Source organism: Phyllostomus discolor, chromosome 6 (assembly GCF_004126475.2).
Source record: "Phyllostomus discolor isolate MPI-MPIP mPhyDis1 chromosome 6, mPhyDis1.pri.v3, whole genome shotgun sequence".
Lineage (NCBI taxonomy): Eukaryota > Metazoa > Chordata > Mammalia > Chiroptera > Phyllostomidae > Phyllostomus > Phyllostomus discolor.
Window position 1 is genome coordinate 89967594 of NC_040908.2, and position 24162 is coordinate 89991755.

The following is a 24162-nucleotide window of genomic DNA, read 5'->3' on the forward strand; positions in this document are numbered from 1 at the left end:
ATAAGTCCTGGGGGACTGATCTGTTCTGTTGGAAACATGTCTTTCCATGTCTCTCCTTTTTTTTTTTTTTTTTTTTCCCCCTCCAGTCTGGTGGCTCTTGTTACGATGGGGGGGGCAGAGCCTTAGGTGTTCACCGGGGCTGGGCACCCCAGTCTCTAGATTGTGACATTATACGTGGTGGCAGATGCGGGAGCACGGACGGGAGGGAACAATGGCGGTAGTTCTGTTCTCCTGGGATCTCAGTCCCTTCTCTGGGCTCCTGGGCTGCGACCTGTGCCCTGGTCCACAATCACCAACTCACTGGGTCCGCCAGCTGCAGCTTGCGTACTCAGGGACCCCCGCTGCGTTCTTGCATGTCCAGGATGGCTCACGCGCCGAGTTCGCGCCAAGTGTCCCCCGCCCTCCGCGCACCGCCGACCTGTGCCCGCTCGGCTTGTCCTCTTGGCTCCTCCTACCAGTCTGGATGAACGGGTCTACTTCAAATTCTTGGCTGTCTGACTTCCGTTCAGATAAATCCTCTGTCAGTTCTGGGTGTTATTCTGCCTCTAAATTGTTGTTGTTATAATCTTGGTTGTGCTTAGAGGTACGGTGCATCCACCTATTCCTCCATCTTGCCAGAAGTCTATCAAAATGATCTAGCTTTTTAATGGAGACTTTTCTGAAGTGTATGTTATACAAAAGTATAATCTATTATGATATATCATAAATTATATGATCTGTCATGACCTTTCCCAGCATATTCTAACACAAATGACCATGTTTTCTAAGAAAGTTTAGCTGTATTACTACATTCCATCTTGGGCAGTGTTCTCAACCTTTATTTCAGTATCACACTCTAAAGGAATACTTTTAGACTTTTTCTAATTACCCCTCCCATGTGAAATTTTGATGCCACAAATATACTGCTTATATATTGCGTATGTATATATATCTGTAATTCATGCATTAAAGAGTGGGATTTGTTAAATCAAATCTACTTTAAGGAATTAGATTTCATACTACCACCTGTTAGAACTCCCAAGTGGTTATGGAAAAACATCTGTGGTGGTTAGTAGTTTGGAAACTCTCCCCCATGAAAAGAAACTGTTTATTTGGGGTTTTCAATTTAAATCTTGAAGCACAAGAAAACCTCCAACTGCCCTGATTCCAGGGTGAATCTAATGGTTCATATACATTTCAAATTTCTATATTCATGAAATCCTAGTAGCATCTGACTTGCCCAAATAATGTAACTGTCAGAAAGCCAACCATCTTAAAAATGCTTTATTTTCAGTTGACTGTAGGTTTGTAGGGTTTGTGAAAAATGAAGAAGTAAAATATCAATTTATCTTTTGGTCTTTCATATATGAGGTGATTTCACATTTTCAATGATACGGGTATTGCAGTAGTATCTGAGAAAAAAAAAGTTTTTTTTTTAAATACTCACCCAAGGATATGTCTATTGATTTTAGAGGGAGAAAAGGAGAGAAAGAAATACATCGGTGTGAGAGAGAAACACCAATAGAGTGCCTCCCATATGTGCCCCAACCAAGGATCAAACCCACAACCTTTTGGGGCACAGGATGGCATTCCACCTAACTGAGACACTACCAGGGTGCTTCTTCTGGTTTGTAAATGCTTTCCCATACTTCAAAGGACATTGTCTTTGGTGTTTTATATGTATGTTTGTTTCTTTCTATAGCATTAGTTAGCCAGAAGTTGGAAAACTGATTCATCAATAAGTAGAAAGGGGTGAGTTGTTTCCCACATTCCAGCTAGGACATTTCCTAAAATGGGGTGACAATTTCCTTCCCTTTCCTTTTTATAACATTTATACACAGTGACTTTGTAGGCCCACTCATTAGGTTTTTGAGTTGTAGGGCCTGGTTAGTTAAACATATAGTTTCAGGTGAAAAGACCGTATAATTTTAAAGTTGGAATAGACCTTAGAAATAACTGCTTTAGTATAGCAGGTCGTTGAATAATTTGTTTGGCTCAACGTTTTTTCATTACAATGTTGATAGGATGCCAATTCTTAAACTAACTTTTGTTTATATCAATTAGCCTATGGTGAAATTAGTTTTATTATACATCATTTTGCTTAAAATCACAGAACCTGTCAATTGGCTTAAAGTCACAGAACTATTGATGATGTTAAGTGAAGAACTGCTATAGTTAAACACTTATTGACCAGTGTATCAGCACTGAGATATATATACTACAAAGGCAAGTATTGGATTGGCCAGAAAGTTTGTTTAGTTTTTTTCCATAAGAAGGTTCTAGTAGTCCTCAGTTGTCTTTAACCTCATTCGAAACAATTTCGTTAGATTGTATTGTTACAGCTGTGGTATCAGCGTGCATTTTTTTGATTTATCAAAATTGGTGAGTTTTTGTGCAGCCATTTTAATAATGAAGATGGAAGAAGATACACAATATTTTCAGCATATTATGCTTTATTATTTCAAGAAAGGTAAAAATGCTGAAACACACACACAAAAAAGATCTGTGCAGTGTATGGAGAAGGTGCTGTGACTGGTCTAACATGTCAAATATGGTTTGCCAAGTTTCTCGGTACTATTGACATTTTGACCAATTACTTCTTTGCTGTAGGGCTGTCTTATGCATGGGAGGATGTTTAGCAGTAGCCCTGGCCTCTTTCCACTAGAAGCCAGTAGCAGGAGATAACCGACATACTCAAATATCCAAACCAATAGTTATTGGTGAAAATAAAAAAATATTTGTTTTACTTTACAGATAAAACTAAACAGACTTTTTGGTGAACACAATATCAGGGAATCTAGTATCCTGTAATAGGAGTATAGTACATAATGAGAAGATTAAAAATAAAAATTAGCCCTGGCTGGCGTAGCTCAGTGGATTGAGCGCGGGCTGGGAACCAAAGTGTCCCAGGTTTGATTCCCAGCCAGGGTACATTCCTGGGTTGCAGGCCATAGCCCCCAGCAATCGCACATTGATGTTTCTCTCTCTCTCTCTCTCTCTCTCTCCCTCCCTCCCTTCCCTCTCTAAAAATAAATAAATAAAATATTTTTAAAAAATAAAAATTGTCTGAGGGAAGTGATAGTTACACTAGACCTAAAGAATGATTACAAATCAGCTATGCTAGGAAAAAATAAGGATGCCCAAGCAAAGTGAATAAAGTATACAGTGGCCTTGAAATAAGAGCATTTGTTTATTTGCAGAATTGAAAGACCAGTTTGGCTAGGAGATAAAGAATAACCAGACATATGGCTAAAGAGGAAATTAGAATGCAAAACAAGTCAAACCTCATGACATACATGTTAAGGAGTTAGTATGATTTTTTTTTCCACTGATCCACGTACCACAAAGTGTAAAATTTAGTTGTTTTTTAGAATATTCACAATTTTTTGCAGCCATCACCACTATCTTAACTGCAGAATGTTTCCATCACTCTGACGGAAACCCCATGCCTGTTAACAGTCAAACCCAGTTACCCTTCACCCATCCTCTGGCAACCACTAATCTACTTTCTATTTCTATGGATTTTCTTATTCTGGACATTTTATGTAAATGGGATTATACAATATGTGGGCTTTTGTATCTGACTTTTTCAAGATTTTATTTATTTATTTCTAGAGAGAAAAAGGGTGGGAGAGGGAGAGAAACATTGGTAGGTTGCCTCTCATGTGCCCCCAACCTGTGACCTTTCAGTTTGCAGGATGACACCCAACCCACTGAGCTACACCAGTCAGGGCTTGTGTCTGACTTCTTGAACTTAACATAATGTTTTCAAGATTATCCATGTTGTAGCAAGTATACATAGTTAATTCCTTTTAATGCCTGAATAATATTCTATTTTATGGATGTATCACATCTTGGTTTTCCATTCACTGATAGACAGTTGCAATGTTTCCACTTTTTGACTATTACAGAAAGTGCTACTGTGAACATTCATGTACAAGTTTTGTTTAGACCTATGATTTTAATGCCCTTACATACATATCTCAGGGTGGGCATGCTAGGTCATATGGTAATTTAGTGTCTAACATTTTCAGTAATGTGCCAAGTGTTTTTCCACAGTGGTTTTATCATTTTTATTATCCCACTAACAATATATGAGGTTTCCAGATTCTTCACATTTTTGTAGTACAAACAGTCCACAACTTACAATGGTTGGATTTATGATTTTTCACTTTATGATGGTACTTTGAATTTTGAGTTTTGATCTTTTCTCTGACTTGTAATATGCTGTACTATACTCGTGAAGCTATGTAGCAGCAGTGAACTACAGCTCCCCATCATCAACATGAGCACAAGGGTCAACAACCAATAAGCACAGTATATTGTGTTGCCAGCTTATTTTGGATATTGTGTTTGTGTTTTAACATCTCATATCTCTGTGAAACACCTATCTGTATCTCCAGCTTCTGGTGAGAAGGGAAGGCAATTACTCTTGAGATGAAACTCAAGTAATTGCCCAACTGTAGGCTAATGTAAATGCTCTCAGCTAACTATGATAGTTGAAGTGTATTCAATGCAATTTCAGCTTAGGACATTTTCAAATTAATATGGCTTTATCAGGATATAACCTCATTGTAAATTGAGAGCATCTGTACTTAACTACTGTCTGTCTTTTAAATCTAGCTATCCTAGTGAGTATGAAGTGGTTATATCTCATTGTGGCTTTGATTGTACATTTTTCTAATGACAAATGAAGTTGAGCCTCTTTTCATGTGCTTATAAATTATTTGTATATCTTTCTTGGAGAAAGGTCTAATTCAAATCTTTTGTTGCCTTTTTACTGTTATCTTATAAGAGTTCTTTTTATATTCTGGATTCTCAACTCAGATATATATGATTTGCAAATATTCCATTTTGTTTGCTGTTTTTCTTACTACTTCTTAGAATAAAGAAGAAAGCACAAAAGTTTTTAATTTTCTATGTTTTTCCTTGCTTGTTCTTTATTTTTTAATTAAATGCATCTACAGTCTCTGCTAATATCACCCTTAGTTATTTCTTTTTTTATTGTGTTTTTTTCCATTGCAATTTAACCCCTTATACTCCCCTCCTGCCAGCAATCCCCACACTGTTGTCCATGTCCATGAGCCATTTTTCCTTTCTGCTCAATCCGTGTACCTCCTAAACTCCGCCTTCCAATAACTGTCACCCTGCTCTCTATGAGCTTATTTCTTTTGCTTGTTAGTTTACTTCACTAGATCCCACATATGAGTGAAATTATGTGGTATTTGCCTTTCTAGGACTGGATTATTTCTCTTTTGCTTGTTCTTTACATGTCATATCTAAGAAACCATTGCCTAATCCAAGGTCAAAAGTAAAAATGTACACCTGTGTCTTTTTCTAAGAGTTTTATAGTTTTAGCTCTTACATTCATTTCATGTTGATTTTTGTATTCAGTGTGAGGTAAAGGTCTAACTTCATTCTTGTGCATGTGGTATCTATGTGTCCTAGCACCAGTTGTTGAAAAGGCTATTATTCTTTTCCCTCATTTAACTGACTTGGTACCCTTTGAAAATCAATTAACCATAAATGTCTGGACTGTTCATTCTCTTCCGTGTGTCTGATCTGAGTCTGCCATCATGCCAGTAACACATTACCTTGATTACTTTAGCTGTGTTTTATAATGGGTGAATGTGACTCCTCCAGCTTTTTCATTTTCAAGCTTGTTTTGGTTACTCTGGGTCCCCGATCTTTCTGTGTATATCTTAGGAACAGTTGGTTAATTTCTGCACAAAAGTTAGATTTAAAAAAATTTTTATTAATCCTCACCTGAAGATATGTTTATTGATTTTGCAGAGAGAAGGGAGAAAATGAGATTAAAAAAATATGATGTGAGAAGCATCTATTGGTTGTCTTGCATACATGCCCCAACTGGGGATCGAACACTCAACCTTTTGGTGCATAGGATAACATTTCAACTAACTGAGCCACACAGCCAGGGCACAAAAGGTAGAGTTTTTACAGGGCTTGTGCTGAGTGTATAGATGATCTTCAGGAGAATTGACATCTTAACAGCATCTTATGATCATGACCTATCCATTTATTTAGTTTTCTTTAATAATTTTCTAGTGATGTTTTCTACTTTTTAGTATAGTCTCTTTATTTTGTTGAACTTACTCCTATTTTTTCTTTTTGAGTTATTATAAATGAAATTGTATTTCATTTTCAGACTGTTCATTGAAAGTGTGTAGAAATAAAAATCATATTTGTATATTCATCTAATATCCTGAAACTTTACTGATGCCACTTACTGGCTTTAATAGTTTTTCTCTGTGTGAACATTGTTTCCTTAAGAGTTTTTACATATAACTTCATGTTATCTGTAAACAGAGATATTTAACTCTTCATTTTAGTCTGAATGCTTTTTATTTGTCTTGTTAGTAATTACCAGGCTAGAATTTTCTGTTCATTGTTGCATAAAAGTGGCAAGAACAGACATCCTTGTCTTGTCCTTGATCCTAGGGAGAAAGCTTTGAGTCTTTCACCATTAAGTATGATGTTGTGGGATTTCATGCATGCCTTTGCTCAGTTAAAGGCATTGCCCTTTAGGATTCTTAATATGAAAAGGATGTTGTAGTTTGTTAGTAGGCTTTTCTGCATCTGCCGAGATGATAATGTGTGTTTTTTACCTTTGCTTTATTAATATAGTGTTTTGCATTGATTTATTTTTGTTTTATGGAACCAACCTTGCATTTCTGGCAAAATCGCATATGGTCATGGAGTATAGTGACTTGAGTGGTACTGAATTTAGCTGGAATTTCAGTCAAGATGGTGGCATAGACAGACAGTATTTGGAACTTCCCACAACCACATGAAAATTACAACTAAATTATAGAATAACCATTATTCATAACCGCCTGAAATCTAGCTAAACAGAAGGCCTACAGCTAAGGGTATAAAGAAAAGGTAGGAGAGGCAAACACATGGAACAGGCTGGTCCCACACTTGCATGTGGCAGTTAAAAATTGGAAAGGAGCCCTGGCTGATGTGGCTCAGTGGATTGAGCACCAGTTTGTGAACCAGAGTGGCTAGTTCAATTCCCAGTTGGGGCATATGCCTGGGTTGTGGGCCAGGTCAGGTCCCCGGTAGCGGGTACATAAGAGGCAACCACACGTTGATGTTTCTCTCCCCCTCTTTCTCCCTCCCTTCTCCTCTGTCTAAAATAAATAAAATCTTTTTAAAAAATTGGCCTGGCTGGTGTAGTTCAGTGGAATGAGCACCAAGCTTGGCCAGGTCCCCAGTGGGAGGCCCTTGAGAGACAGTCATGCATTGATGTTCCTCTCCCTCTTTCTCCCGCCCTTCCCCTCTATAAAAATAAATAAATAAAATATTTTTAAAAAATTGGAAAGGAGCTTGGACTGGTGTGGCTCAGTGGATTGAGTGCCAGACTGGTTCAATTTCCAGTCTAGGGCACATGCCTGGGTTGGGGGCCAGGTCCCCAGCAAGGGTATGTGAGGGGTAATCACACACTGATGTTTCTCTCCCTCTCTTTCTCCTTCCCTTCTCTGTAAAAATGAATGGATGAATGAATGAATGAATGAAATAAAAATTTAAAAATCCCCAGACCTTCAGAAAAATTGGAAACGATATCACAGCTATGGAGCAAGGGGTCCTAGCCCCACATCAGAACTCCCAGGCCAGGGTTCCTGTGCTAGCAGAAGTCCCCATAACTTCAGGCTGTAAAAATCAGTTGGGGTTATAGCTGAGTGAGACAAGAGGACTTCAGGAGTCCCAAGCATTCCTCTTAACGACCCTGTGCATGGACTCACACACTCTGAGCTCTGACACTGGGGCATCTGCTTGAAAGGGGCTAGGGACATAATGGGAAGGAACTGAATTGCCTGGCTCAAGGTCAAGGCTAGAGGGGCAGCTTTCTCCCAGACAGAAGTGTAGTTGAGGCCCTCGTTCCTTTGCTGAACCCTTTCCCACAGAGGCTACAGGCAAGTATCATATCTGAGTTTCCATCAACATCACTAACACTGTTTGCCCTGCCCTGGTAATTCTCTGAAATCCTTCCCCAATCAAGTTGTGGACCCACCCAAACCATTTTCAGTGGCTTTCCATACAAATGGCTTCTCTTGCCTTGTGCTTTGGACTTCCCTAAAATCTCCCAAACAAGCAGCATCTGGCCTCTACATACCCAGTATCTCTTGCTAAGTGGTCTCAGGACTGGCACTAGCAGCAGCAGGCCTTTGTTGGCAGTTTGGCTTCCCCTGGGCATCTCCAAGCCCAGTAAAATTAGCAACCATCAGCACATTACTCTGTAGCTCTTGCTAGCTGGCCCCAGGTAAGGCACAAACCATGGCTGATCTTGCATTTCCCAGGAGACCCCAGAGCCAGGGCACCTGGTAGAGAAATGCAAATCACGCCAAATTACCACCCTACCACCTCCACGAGCTAAACACTCAATGGGCACCAAGGGACAGACTTAATGGGCACCGAAGCAAGTCCTGCATGGCTCCTGCAGAACAGCTCCTCTTCTTGTCCTCTTCAAGTCACAGCGTATCCTCATAGCTGATTGGCTTGAGGATCAATCCCTCCCATTGACATGTTAATAGCAATCAAGGCTCAACTACAACAGGAGAGGGGCACACGGGGCACCCTGGAGTCCCCAGCTTGGGTGACTCGGGAGGCTACACCACTGGGCTCTACGGGACATCTACTACATATGGCCACTGTACCAAGTCCAGGAGACATAGCAGCTCTACCTAATTCATAGAGACAAGCACTAAGAAGCAGCCAAAATGAGACCAAGAAACAGTACCCAAATGAAAGATCAGGAGAAGTCTCCAGAAAAGGAACTAAATGAAATGGAGTCAAGCAAATTACCAGATACAGAGTTCAAAACAGTGGTTATAGGGGTGCTCAACGAACTTAGTGAGAATTTCAACAGCATAAAAAAGGACATGGAAACCATTTAAAGAAAAAATGAAGTATACGCTAACTGACCTGAAGAATAAACTACAGGGAATCAACAGTAGACTGGATGAAGCAGAAAATCAAATCAAGGATTTGGATTATAAGGAAGCAGAAAACAATCAGAACATCAAAAAGACAAAAGAATCCCCCCAAAATAAGATTATTGTAAGAAGCCTCTGGGACAGTGTCAAACATACAAACATTTGCATTATGGGGATGCCAGAAGGAGAACAGGGAGAGCAAGAAATTGAAAACCTATTTTTAAAAAGTAATGACAGAAAACTTCCCAAACCAGGTGAAGGAAATAGACATACAAGTCCCAGAATTGCAGAATCCCAAACCAGATGAACACAGAGAGGTCCATACCAATACACATCATAATTAAAATATCAAAGATTAGAGACAAAGAAAGACTCTTAAAGGCAGCAAGAGAAAAGCAGTTAGGTATCTATAAGGAAGCTCCCATAAGACTTTCAGCTGATTTCTCAACAGAAACTTTACAGGCCAGAAGGGACTGGCACAAATTAGTCAAAGTAATGAAAGCAAGGATGTAACAACCAAGATTACTCTACCAGCAAAGCTATCATTTAGAATCAAAGGACAGATAAAGAGCTTCCCAGACAAGAAAAAGCTAAAGATGTTCATCACCACCAAACCAGTATTACAAGAAATATTAGAGTCTTTTTTAAAACAAGAAAAAATATCAAAAATATGAATAATAAGTGGACATAAAAATCTTACCATTTGAGACAGGAGGCATGAACCTAAAGGGTATTATGCTAAGTGAAATAAGTCAGTCACAGAGAAATACCCTAGGATTTTATTCATCTGTGGAATCTAAAGAACAATATAAAGGAATAAATAAACACACAGACAGATACATAGGAGAACAGATTGATGGTTTTCAGAGGGGGAGGGCTTTTGGGGGACTGGGTGACAAAGGTGAAGGTATTGAGAAATAGAGATTGGGCTCTGGCCAGTGTGGCTCAGTGGATTGAGTGCTAGCCTGTGATCTGGAAGGTTGCAGGTTTGATTCCTGGTCAGGTCACAGTCCTGGTTGCAGGCCAGATCCCCATTTGGGGGTGTGTGAGAGGCAAACCAATTGATGTTTCTACCTCTCTTTCTCCCTCCCTTCACATCTCTCTAAAAATAAAATCTTTGAAAAGAGGGGGAAGTAAAAATTGGTACTTACAAAATAGTCATGGATGTACAGCATTAGGAATTATACTCAATTATATTGTAATAAATACTTATGGTGCCAGCTGTGTGCTAGAAATATCAGGAGGACTACTTTGTAGAGTATATGATTGTTTAACCACTGTGTTGTACACCTGAAAGTAATACAAACTGATACTGAATGTAAAAAAATTAAAAATGTTGCCAGGTTCAGTGTTCTGGAATTTTAGTGAAAATTATTACATCTATTTTTACATAAGTGATATGTGTAATTTTGTTGTGATGTCTTTGGTTTTATTTATTTTTTTTCTTTGTCTGGTTTTAGTATCAGGTTATTATTAGCCTCAGAATTAAAAGGGAAATGTTCTCTCTCTTTTTAAAAAAGTTTGTGAAACATTGGTTTAGTTCTTTTTTAATGTTTAGTAGAATTCATTAGTGAGATCATTCAATCCTAGGCCTCTTTGTGAAAAGTTTCTTTACTACAGTTCAATCTATTTATTTGTTTTATTTCTGTTCAAACTTTCTATTTCCTCTTGACTTAGTTTAGCTAGTTTGTGTCTTTGTAGAAGTTATCCACTTCACCTAATCTCAGTAAATTGTTGATGTAGAACTGTTTGTAGTATTTCTTTATAATCTGATTTATTTCTGTAAGTTTGATCGTATTGTCTCTTCGTTCATTTCCTGATTTTAGTAATTTAAGTCCTCTCTCTTTTTTTATTTCTTTGGTTAATCTAGCTAAATATTTGTCTTTTTTGTTGATGTTTTCAGAGGACTAATTTTTGGTCTCCTTGATTTTTCTCTTTATTTTATTCCCTATTTCATTTTTTTCTGTAATAACCATTATTTCCTTTTCCTTCTTTGAGTTTACTGTGCTGTTTTATTAGTTTCTATTAGTGGTTGGATATGCTATTGATTAGCTATGTTCATCTTTTTAATATAAATATTTACATTGGAATGATGTTTTTGTTTTCATGTATTTCAAAACTCTTTCCATTTTTCTTGTGATTTATTCTTTTACCCTTTGGTTATTTAGGAAGGTGTTTAATTTTCACATATTTGTGGATTTTCCGCATTTTTTTTTTTTTTTTTTTTTTTTTTTAGATTTATTTATTTTTAGAGAGGGAAGGGAGGGAGGGAGAGAGAGAGAGAGGGAGGGAGAGAGAGAGAGAGAGAGGGAGAGAGAGAGAGAGGGAGAGAGGGAGAGAGAGAGAGAAACATCAATGTGCGGTTGCTAGGGGCCATGGCCTGCAACCCCAGCATGTGCCCTGGCTGGGAATCAATCCTGCGATGCTTTGGTTCCCAGCCCGTGCTCAATCCACTGAGCTACGCCAGCCAGGGCTGTGTTAATGTCTTCTTTGTCTAATATGGTGTAGCCATAACAGTTCTCATTTGGTTACTGTCCAGATGTTATGTTTTTTCATCCTTTGATTTTCAGCCTGTTTCAATCTTTGACTCTAGTTTGTCTGTTATCCAAAGCATATAATTGGATTATGTGTTTCTGTTCTGTGAATTACTACCTTTTGATTGATCATTTAATCCCATAACCATTTAATGTAATTACTGATAAAGTGTACATCTGCCGGATAGATATCCGTAGTCCATACACTTGATGTCTTTGTTCTGCTCTTCCTTTATACTACTGACTCTTTTGTATTACTATATTTTGCCATGTATAATGCGCACTTTTTGATAAGTGTTTTTAATTCTTTTCTGTATGCTCATGTGTTAAAAGTGTAACTCTAGAAAGCAATAATGATACCTATGCGCAAAATAATTCCTGGGATACAATAATCATTTTTATATATAAATTAAAAATTGAGTTAAAAATATAAGCTGAAAGATTTTTTTTCTGAAATTTTGGGCCAAAAACATGGCTGTGCATTATACACAGCAAAATGTGGTAAATATTTTCTTTTTTTTAATATATTTTATTGATTATGCTATTACAGTTGTCCCATTTCTCCCCTTCACTCCCCTCCACCCTGTATACCCTCTCCCACCCATATTCCCCCCTTTAGTTATGTCCATGTGTCATACTTATAAGTTCTTTAGCTTCTAGATTTCTCATACTATTCTTACCCTCCCCCTATTTTCAACCTACAGTCTATGCTACTTATTCTTTGTACCTTTTCCCCCTCTCCTCCTCCCACTCCCCTGTTGTTAACCCTCCATGTGATCTCCATTTCTGTGGGTCTGTTCCTGTTCTAGTTGTTTGCTTAGTTTCTTTCGGTTTTGCTTTAGGTGTGGTTGTTAATAATTGTGAGTTTGCTGTCCTTTTACTGTACGTGTTTTTTTAAATCTTCTTTTCTTAGATAAGTCCCTTTAACATTTCATAAAATAAGGGCTTGGTGATGATGAACTCCTTTAACTTGAACTTATCTGAGAAGCACTTTATCTGCCCTTCCATTCTAAATGAAAGCTTTGCTGGATAGAGTAATCTGGGATATAGGTCCTTGTCTTTCCTGACTTGGAATACTTCTTTCCAGCCCCTTCTTGCCTGTAGGGTCTCTTTTGAGAAATCAGCTGACAGTCTGATGGGAACTCCTTTGTAGGTGACTGTCCCCTTATCTCTTGCTGCTTCTAGGATTCTCTCCTTGATTTTTACCTTGGCTAATGTAATTATGATGTGCCTTGGTGTGTTTCTTCTTGGACCCAATTTCTTTGGGACTGTCTGAGCTTCCTGGATTTCCTGGAAGTCTATTTCCTTTGCCAGGTTGGGGAAGTTCTCCTTTATTATTTGTTCAAATATGTGTTCAATCTGTTGCTTTTCCTCTTCCCTTTCTGGTAATCCCTATAATTTGGATGTTGGAATGTTTAAAGATGTCCTGGAGGTTCCTAAGCTTCTCTTTTTTTTTTTTTTTTTTTTGAATTCTTATTTCTCCATTCTTTCCTATTTGGTTGTTTTTTTTCTTCCTTCTGGTCCACTGTATTGTTTTGAGTCCCAGTTTCCTTCCCATCCCTATTGGTTCTCCGTGCATCTTCCTTCATCTCTTTTATGGTAACCTGCATTTTTTTCATCTACTTTGCACCCAAAATCAACCAATTCTGTGAACTTCCTGATCACCAGTGTTTTGAACTGTGCATCTGGTCGATTGGCTGTCTCTTGGTCACTCAAAAGGATGAGTCCTGGGGCATTGATCTATTCTGTTTGAGACATATGTCTCTCTCTCTCTCTCTTTTTTTTGGGGGGGGGGTCTGGTCGCTCCTGTTACAGTGAGGGGTGGAGCCTTAGGTGTGTGAACCTAAGGGGCTGGGCACCCCAGTCGCTAGATTGTGACGTTGTATGTGGGGGCGGGGGCAAGAGGGAACAATGGGGGTAGCTCCATTTTTCTGGGACCTCAGTCCCTTCTCTGGGATCCTGGGTTGCATGCTCTGCCCTGGTCCACAATCGCCGCCTCACTGGGTCCGCCAGCTGCCGCTTGCGTACTCAGAGTCCACCTGCTGCGATCTTGTGCACCCAGATGCCTTACGCGCTTCCTCCCGGTTGCCTTATGCGCCCAGTTCTCCCGGTTCTCTGCGCCTCGACCCGCAACCGGCTGCTCCTCTCCGCCCCTCCTACCGGTCTGGATGAATGGGTGTACTTCAACTTCTTGGCTGTCAGACTTCCATTCAGATCAATTCTCTGTCAGTTCTGGGTGTTATTCTGCCTCTAAATTGTTGTTGTTCTAATCTTGGTTGTGTGTGGAGGTACGGTGCGTCCACCTGTGCCTCCATCTTGCTGGAAGTCTCCAATATTTTCAGTTTACCATTTTAATTCATTGTTTTGTTCAGATGTTTTATATTTGAGTTAAACAACCTTTCTGGGATTCGAACCAACTTAATTTCAATACTATATAAAAATATTACATGATGGAATGAGACTAGATTTGAGGTGCTGAACACACAGTGCATGCAGTTTACAGATGATGTATTATAGAATTGTACACCTGGAACCTATATAATTTATTCAGCAAAGTGACCCAAATAACTTCAATCAGTCAGTCAATCAAATGAATAAAATTTGCTCCCATAACTGCATTCTCTTCCCACTCCCTTTTGCTGTTAAGGTCATATAAATTACGTCTTTATATATTGTATGCCTATCAACCCAGATTTATAGTTATTGCCATATGCATTTAAAGCAGAGAGGAGATGAAGGTTACAAACAAAAAATCATTTTTACTGTTTTATATTAACCTATGTAATGACCAGTGTTCATTTTTTTATGTGAATTTGATTTACTGTCTAGTGTCATTTTATTTTAGCCTGAAAACTGGCTCCTAATATTTCTTTTAGGGCAAGTCTGCTAGCAACAAATTCTGTGTCTTTTTTTTTTTTTTTTTTTTTTTTTTTTTTTTTTTAATCTGAGGCTCTCTTAACTTCTTTGTTTTGAAAGTGTTTGGCTAGATATAAAATTCTGGATTGACTTTTCTATTCCCATTTTGAATGTTACATGTCACTACCTCTGGCTTTCCTGGTTTCTAATGAAAAATCAGCTGTTAATCTTGAGGATTCCTTGTATGTGATGAGCTACTTCTCTTTCTACTTTCAAGATTGGTCTTTGTCTTTTGACAGGTCAATTATGATGTGTCTTGGTTTGGATCTCTTCAAGTTATCCTACTTGCAGTTTCCTGTGTAATAAGTAGATTGATGTGTTTCATAAAATTTTGGATGTTCTTGGATACTGTTTCTTCAAATATTCATTCTGCTCTTTATTTTCTGTTATCTCTTTCTGAGGCTCCCATTATACTTTTTATACTCCCATTTGATGTGTCCCACAGTTCTCTGAGACTGTTCTCCTTTCATCAGTCTATTTTTGTTTCTGTTTCTCATACTATATAATCTCATTTGCTTGTGTTAAACTTCACTGATTCTTTCACCTGCCTCAAATCTGTTGAGCCCCCTCTAGTGATTTTTTATTTCAGTTATACTTTTTACATCCAGAATACCTACTTGAATTTTCCTATAATTTCTATACTTTATGTCCTTTTGATGAGACATTGTTATAATTTTTTTTAGATATTTAAGCCTAGTTTTCTTTAGGTCTTTGAACTCATTTAAAATAACTGATTTAAAGTCTTAAGTCTAGTGTCGTAGCTTGCTTAGTGGTAGTTTTTATTAACTGCTCTCCCCACTCACCATAGATGAGCCATACTGTCTTATTTCTCTGCATGTTTCATATTTTTGGTTGACAACTGGACACTGTGACAATTCTTGAAATCAAAATTTTCCTCCTCATGTTTGTTATTAGTCTTTTATGGTTGTTAAGCAGTTGTTTGTTTAGTTTCTTGAGCTAATACTGTACTAAAGTCTGTATTACTTGAGTTTATATGCTATGATTGGACACTGTTACCCTGAAATGATTAGTCAGTTCGTTTTCCATTGTTTGCCATGGGCTCTGTGTACTTGGGGCTGCTTAAACATTCACCTCAGCAGCTGACAACTCTGCCTTAGTATTCACTTGCTCAACCAGAAGAGAGGATTTAGGGCCTTCTCACATCTTCTGAGTATGTGCACTGCTCTACACTTCACATGACCTAGTATTTTAGGACCACGACGGAGCTTTTTCCAAACCCCCTGTGGATTTCTCCCCAGGTTCTCTTTTTCATGTTGTTTGTTTAGCTTATTGTTTGTCCCTGTCGTTATTCTATGTCACAGGCAGCTATGGTGTTAAGCAATTCCTGTTGCTTATTTTTAAGCAAGCACCTCAAGGGAAACACTGTTTGCACTGGAGGCACACTGATTAAATTCAAAGACAAGCTATACAAGTGGGATTTCACAGGGAATTGTCCCACAGGTCAAATAATGACAGTTTCTGGGAATGGGGCTTTGGGAAAATTCCAGCTGCATCTGATTCCTGCTATGGCTGCTTGGCTGATGGTTTTTACAATGATTGCAGGTTGTTTATTTTCAAGTGTACTACTAAGCTAGGGAAATGAGCATGGAAATAGAGCAAATTAAAATACCACAGTGTTCACTGTAATTACTGACTTTTAGCCATTTTTTAAAAAATAAATGATCCCAGATCTTTGCAAAACTTAGTATTTTTGAGAGTTCTGTAAAAATTGATTTTGATCATTTGTATGAGTGTTGTCATTGCTTTTATGGTTGAAAGGTCCTCAATTCACTATTCCTACTGAAGCTGCTCAAAATTTAGAAGTTTAAACTGAAAGCTATGCAAAGTCATTGAAGGGCTTTACACAAGAGAATAGTAATTTAACTAGATTTGATCCACAAGTCAAGACAAGTGTGATGCCTTATAGATGAAGCATCTTGAGTCCAGGAGAATATAGGTGATTTTTCCCCCAAAGTAACAATTCTTATTTTAATAGACTATAATAGAAACTGGTGTCCTGCCCTGGCTGGGTTGTTTATTTGGAACATCATCCTGTACACCCGGCGGTTGTAGGTTCGATTACCAGTCAGGGCACATACTAGGGTGTGGATTTGATTCCTGCTCAGACATAGGAGGCAAGTGATCTCTATCTCTATCTATTCTAAAAAAATAAATCAATGAACACATCTTGGATGAGGGTAAAAAAGAAGCAGCAGCTTGTTTCTTGATTTCCTCTTCATTGTTCTTTTTATGCCATACTAGTATTTTTAGTGGTTGGTTTAGTTAAACCTTAGTAATCCTAAGAAACAAAAGCACAAGGATGGGCTGATAGTCAGTACTAATACATATGTGTAAAAATTCCAAGCACTGCTCTATAGTATTGTTCCATCAATGTCAGTTTTGTGTGAATGTTAAAGTTCTTGTTGAAATAATGAATGCTTTGATTCCCAAAGTATATAAAATAAAAAAAGAGTGTCTTTGTTATTGCTCATGAAAAGTTGGTATTTGTTTTCTTTGTTTGTTTGTTTGTTTCAATTTTTTCTGAAACCATTAGGCAAATACATGGAGTATACCAGTAAATAGCAACATTTGGAGAATGAGGATTTTTGGTAATTTACTAAATTAATATATGCCATCTGCTGACTTAGTTGAGATGATACAGACCAAGGTTCCACAGCCCACAGTGCATTCTTAGCTTCACGTAGCACAGAACTCAAATATGAGCCAGCATTTATTTTAAGTATATTAGCAAAGCAGTGGGAGTGGGCTACTCTACAGACAGAGCCACCCCCATTAGCACAATTTGCTTCCTTTATTGAGGTTCTTGGCGGGGAGATAGAGTGTTCAATAATGGGGAGGGATATTTAAAATCTTCCCAGGAACAGGGTGGAGACTTCTCCAAGGAGCTCTATAGGTCACATGTGGCCCTATGTGCGCTTTCCGTTTCAGAGCATGGTCATTTAGCATCCTAATGTATTACAATGAGTGTATGATGAGGCAAGGTATTACTGTTGGGTGAAATAAGTCGCCATGTTGGATCCAACTGGTCTCAGCCAATTTTAAGCCATAAATCTGGTATCTGGTGGGGGGGGCATATTTCTTGTTGACAGTTTCTGTAGCTTTTACTGATTGCAGCGGTTTTACCACATATCCCATCAAATATGGAGGCTATGAAGCAGAATAACATTTCCTTTTTTAGTTATTTATCTGTTACTTTATTGATTCTCATGTAAGCATTAATGTGCAGCAATTATACTTTATTAAACACCTTATTTTTCTACTTTATCTAGAGTTTCTCTTATTAAAAGGCTATTTATTTTATATATTTTACTTTGTGGCTGTATAAACTTGTGTTTCTGAGCAAGTCTGTAGAATCCCAGCATATTCCACCTGAGATTCTATTTGTAATATGACCCTTTGCTGGAGTGTATATGTGTGTGTGTGTGTGTGTACATATTGGGTTGGCAAAAAGTTAGTTTTTTCCTTAAAATAAAAGACACATTTTTCATTTTCACAAATAACTATTGACTTGGATATTTTGAGTATGCTGGCTATCTCCTGCTATTGGCTTCTAGTGGGTAGAGGACAAGAGTGTTGCTATGTATCTTTCAATGCATAAGACAGCCCCACAGCAAATAATTATTTGGCCAAAATGTCAGTAGTACCAAGAAACTTTGCAAACCATTCTTGACACATTCTATCAGTCACAGCACCTCCTCCATACACTGCATGAATCTTTTTATGTGTTTCAGTTGTGTTTTTACTTTTCTTGAAACAATAAAGCATAATATGCTGAAAATGTTACATATTTTCTTCCATCTTCAATATTAAAATGGCTGCACAAAAATTCACCAGTTTTTGGTTTTGTTTAACTTTTTTTTATTGATGTCCAAATACAGTTGTCTCCCATTTTCCCACCACCACTTTCCCCTGCCCTACCCACGTCCACCTCCCAACCTCAGCTCCACCCTGGCCTTGGCTTTGTCCATGGGTCCTCATACATATTCATTTACGTCCCTTTCCCTTCTTTCCCACATTATTTCCCACTCCCCTCCCCTCTGGTTACTGTCAGTTTGTTGTCGATTTCAACGTCTCTGGTTGTATTTTGCTTGCTTGTTTTGTTGATTAGGTTCTACTTATAGGTAAGATCATGGCATTTATTTTTCACCGCCTAGCTTACTTAGCATAATACTTTCCAGTTCCATCCATGTTGTTTTGAAGGGTAGGAGATCCTTCTTTCTTTCTGCTGCATAGTATTCCATTGTGTAAATGTACCAGAGTTTATTGATCCACTCATTTACTGATGGGCACTTAGGTTGCCTCCAGCACTTGGCTATTGGAAATTGTGCTGCTATGAACATTGGGGTGCTATGCGTTTGAACAATGTGCATAGGTCCTTTTGAATTAGTGCTTCAGAATTCTTAGGGTACAAACCCAGCAGTGGAATTGCTGGGTCAAAAGGCAATTCCATTTTTAGTTTCTTGAGGAAACTCCATACTCTTTTCCACAGAGGCTGCACCAGTTTGTAGTTTTGGTAAGTATTCACAAGTTCTGATAAGTAATGTTTTAAATGCACATTGGTATGACAGCTGTCACAATGCAGTCTAACAAAATTGATTGTTTCAAATGAATTAAAGACAACTAAACACTATTAGAGCCATTGTATGGAAAAACTATACGAACTTTTTGGCCAACCTAAAAAGTATGCTTGTGTGCCCAATGTGGGGTTCTAGGCTTTTTAACAGCTCTTTTATCAGAAGTGTAGAATTTACTAAAATTACCTAAACTTCCATTTTTCATTTAGGTTACTTACAACAGGAAAACCTCACTTCTACCTGCCAGACTTTTATTTTGGAAAGTTCGCATTTAAAAGAATATGCAGAACACTGTACAGATGAAGGTTTTATCCCAGCCTGCTTACTGGTAAGTGATTTGTTTCTTAGGGGAAATATTTCACCATTGGCCAACGTAAGAGACTACATACAGTCTTAAAATCAACTCATTAGCAAAATCAAAATTGGCAAAAATTTGATAGTTTGTAATCATGCATGATTGGAAAGACCAAAAAGCATGCCAGCTCTTCTTTTCACAAATGAATTACAACTTTGCACCTGAAAATCGGGTTGGAATGATACTGTCATTTCTTACTAGTTTCACTACTGCTTGTCTGGGGCTTGTTTACTGCCTGTTATGGATTGAATGTTTGCGTCCTTTTGAAATTCATATGTTGAAACCATACCCCCACCCCAGTGTGGTTTAGATTAGATCATGAGGTTGCGACCCTCATGATGTGATCAGTGCCTTTATAAAAAGAGTAAAGAGAAGTCTTTGCACATGTACACATCAAGTAAAGGCCACGTGAGCACACAGCAAGAAGGCAGATGTCTGCAAACCAGGGAATTGATTCTCTCTTGGAACCAAATCACCCATCACCTTGTTTCCTAGATTTTTTAGGCTCTAAAACAATGAGAAGTAATTGTTATTTAAGCTACCTGGTCTATGGTATTCAGTAGCAGCCCATCCTTTCCTATTTTGTTGCTTCAGACAAATATAACACAGGGATTTTGATATCTTGTTACTACCTTCTAAAATACCACTAGACCAACAGAGTATCATTTAGTGGGTATACTCTGGAACTACATTTTAAATGGTATTTTGTCATTATAAACATGGCTTCTTAGATTCATTTCATCTGTCATACAGCATGATTATCTGCAGAGGAAAAATAAATCTACAAAGCTGATAAGAGTTTAGCAAGGTCACAGGATGCAAAATACACAAAAGTTCATCATATTTCTTTATACCCAGAATGAATCATTAGAAATTGAATTTTAATTTTATTTTAAAATTATAGTTTTATTCAGTGTTTTTTCTTTTATTTTTAGTTTCATATGTGCAGCCTAGTGGTTAGACTGTTGTATTTTACAAAGTGTTCTCCCCAGTATTTTCAGTACCCACCTGGCACCATACATAGTTAATCCAATAGTATTAACTATATCCCCTATGCTGTACTTTATATCCCAGTGACTGTTTTGTAACTACCAATTTATACTTCTTAAACTCTTTACCTTTTTCACCTAGTCTCCTAACGCCCCTCCCCTCTGGCTGCCATCAGTCTGTTCTATGAATGTGTTTCATAAAATTGATTTTATAAAAATACCATTTACAATAGTAACAAACAAACAAAATGAAGGTACTTGGGTAATAAATCTAACAAAATGTGTATAGGATCTGTATTCTAAAATGTACAAAAAAGAAATCAAAGACTTCAATAAAAGGAGAGATATATCATGTTCATGGATTGAAAACTTCAGTAGTGTTAAGATGTTAGTTCTCCCCATTTTAATCTATAGATTCATTAAAATCAAAATCTCCGCAAGTAATTTTATAGATAACAATAAGCTTAGTTATGAATGTTATACTGAAATGCAAAGGAACAAAAAGGATAAGTTGGAGATCTCAGATTACTTGATATTATGACTAACAAGCTATAGTAGTCAAGATTGAGTGGTATTAGGAAAAGGTTACACATACGAGGTCTGTCCAGAAGGTATCCAGCCGTGTAATATGAAAAATAGACATTTATTCAAGATACAAGAAACATTGTACATTAGACAATGATGCCTCAGTACCCTTCAAAGTAGGCACCTTGGGACCTCACACAGCTCTCTCAATTGCCACCAGCTGCCCCGTCATATTTTCCTAAATCTCATTGACTGAAATCCCTTCCCTTTCAAAGGTAATTTTAGTTTGGGGAAAAACCAGAAGTCACAGGACACTAAATCTGGGCTGTAGGGGACTGCGTCATCTGGGTGTTTTGGTGTTTTGCCAAAAAACTCTGCACGAGAAGTGCTGTGTGAGTGGGCATGTTGTAATGATAAAGCTGCCAATCACCAGTTGCCTGTTGCTGCAGTCATCTGAATAGTTTCCATGGAGGAATGCTCAAGTGTACACAGAATTTGATGCAGATTCATTGCTGTACTTGCTCAGTCATTTTGAATGTGATGGCCACACAGTACACCACTCAGTGGCATGCTCACTCATTGGCATCTACCACCCCCAGTGACTAGTACAGTAAACTTGTCATTGTTCACACATGGGCATTCCAGTCAACTCTCTCTGGCTGCCAGTTTACATTATGTCGTGCAAACTGTTCTCCTTATATTAACAATGGCTGGAAACTGCTTGAGATCTATATTAGTTTTCTATTGCTGCTTTAACAAATTACCACAAGCTTACTGGCTTAAAACACAACTTTATCACCTTACAGTTCTGTTCCCCAGAAGTCCACCACCTCTTAGTGGGCTTACCTTCAAATTTAATTTATTAGCAGGTCTAGTCCCTCTGGAAGCTTCCAGGGAAGAGGTTCTTTTCCAGCTTCTAGAGGCTGCCTGCATTCCTTGTCTTTTTCTTCCTCCATCTTCAAAACCAGTGACACAGCTTATGTAGTTTTTCTTACAACTCTCTTCAACAGTATTGTCTCCCTCTTCTACATTAAAGATCTCTTGTAATTAGATTGGGCCCACCCAGAAAATCTTATTTTAAGGTCACCTGATTAACGACCTTAATTCTGTCTGCTACCTTAAACTCTTAAACTCCCTTTTGATTTATATCCTAACATATTCACTGGTTCCAGTTAGTAGAATTCGGATGTCTTGGAGTGGTGGGGGGAGGGGCGGGGAATAATATTCTGCGAATCACAAACTTGAATACTCTCAAGTTTATATAGCTGAATATATCATTTCTTTTAGGGAAGAACTGTGTCTATTTGGGAAATACTCATCTTAATTTTAGCTCTGGAATGTAAAGTTCTTTTCAATTAAAAGATAGTTGACATACAGTATTATATTAGTTTCAGGTGTACAACATAGTAGTTTGACACTTACTGTATTTTGTTTTGTATAATGCGTACTTTTTGCCCAAATTTTTGAGGGAAAAATAGGGATGTTCATTATACATGGGTAGTACTAATTTCGTATCTATATAACTGTTTTTAATTCTTTTATTTATGCTTATGAGTTAAAAGTATAACTCTAGAAAACAATAACGATATCTGTGTGTGAAATAATACTCTGGAATATGATCACTGTTTTTGTTTCTAAATGTAAGTAAATTAAAAACTAAATGAAAAAAATTAAAACAAAGGATTTTTTTTCCTGAAAGTTTGGGCCAAAAATGTGGCTGCACATTATATACTGGAGCACGCTATGCACAGCAAAATGTGGTATGTAACTTACAAAGTGATCAGCACAAGAGAAGTCTAGTAACCATCTATCACCATATAAAGTTACTATAATATTGTTGACTGTGTTCCCTATATTGTACTTTACATCCCTACCATTTGTGTATAAGTTTGTAACTTTTAAACCTCTCACCTTTTTGCCCCCAACCCCCTGCCACCCCAAACTCTGATAACTTCTTTTTTTTTTTCCTCTGTGTTTATATGAGTCTTTTGGTTTTGGTTTCTCATTTATTTACTTTTTTAGATTCCACATATAAGTGCAGTGATACATTTGTCTGTCTCTTGCTTATTTCACTAAGCATAATACCCTTTACATCCAATCATTTTTGCAAAATTCAAGGTTTTATTCTTTTTCATGGCTGAGTAATATTCGTGTGTGTGTGCGTGTGTCACTTCTATAACCAGTCATCTATTGATGGATACCTAGTTTGCTTCCATATCATGGCTATTGGAAATAATACTGCAGTGAACATAGAGGTGCAAATATCTTTTCAAGTTAGTGTTTTGTTTTCTTTGGATAAATGCCCAGAAGTAAAAAGGCTGGGTCCTCCTTTCCTCTTTTTATAGCCTTTGTTTTAAAGTGTATTTTATCTAATACAAGTATTGCTATCCCAGCTTTTTGTTTGTTTCCATTTTCATAAAATACCTTTATTCAACCCTTTAGTTTCAGTATGCATGTGTCTTTCAATCTGAAGCGAGTCTTGTGTAAGCAGCATATTTAAGGGTCTTGTTTCTTTATCCACTCTGATACCCTATATTTTTTTAATGAAGCACTTACTTACATTTAAAGTAAATATTGATAGGTATGTACTTACTGCCATTTTAATTGTGTTCGTACTAGCTTTATAGGTGGTCGGTCTACTACCTTTACTATACTTTCAATTTTACTAATGAGATTTTTATATATTTTTTTCTTATTTGTACTTTTTGCCCCTTTTTTTACTGTTTAAAGAATTTCCTATAACATTTCTGGTAATGCTTGTTTAGTGGTGATGAACTTCTTTAGCTTTTGCTGGTCTGGGAAGCTCTTGATCTCCTCCAATTCTGAGTTGATCACCTGGCTAGTTAGAGTATCTGGTTATCTATTTCATCATGTTGACTATATTGTGCCACTCCCTTTGGGTTTGCAGAGTTTCTGTTGAAAAAACATCTGATCATCTTATGAACTTTCCTTGTATGTAACTATTTTTCTCTTGCCGCTTTCAAGATTTTCTCTTTGTCTTTAACCTTTGCCATTTTAATTAATGATGTGTCTTGCTTTGGGTCTCTTTGGGTTTATGATTTTAGGGCTTTCTGTGCTTCTCACACTTGAATGTCTGTTTCTTTAGTCAGGTTAGGGAAGTTTTTGGTGATTATGCAAATGGATTTTCTGCTCCTTTCTTTGTTCTCCTTCTGGAACCCCTATGGGTGTGAATGTTGTTCTGCTTGATGTTGTCCTAGAGGTCCCTTGTGCTATCCTCATTCTTTCTCTTTTTTTGTTTTTGATTTTTAGCTGGGTGATTTTTCTCTATCCTGTCTTCCTGATTGCTAATAC

The 24162-nt window shown here is 37.6% G+C and overlaps 1 protein-coding gene across 2 annotated transcripts in view; it reads left to right on the forward strand.

The window, feature by feature from the left end:
* The window catches only part of LOC114498618 (protein NPAT), a 72176-nt gene that overhangs the window by 6938 nt on the left and 41076 nt on the right, over positions 1–24162 (forward strand). For both annotated transcript variants that reach the window (XM_028514637.2, XM_036028608.1), the window contains exon 2: positions 19191–19309. In XM_028514637.2, the coding sequence (XP_028370438.1) occupies positions 19191–19309 (119 nt within the window). The remainder of the gene's footprint in view (positions 1–19190; positions 19310–24162) is intronic.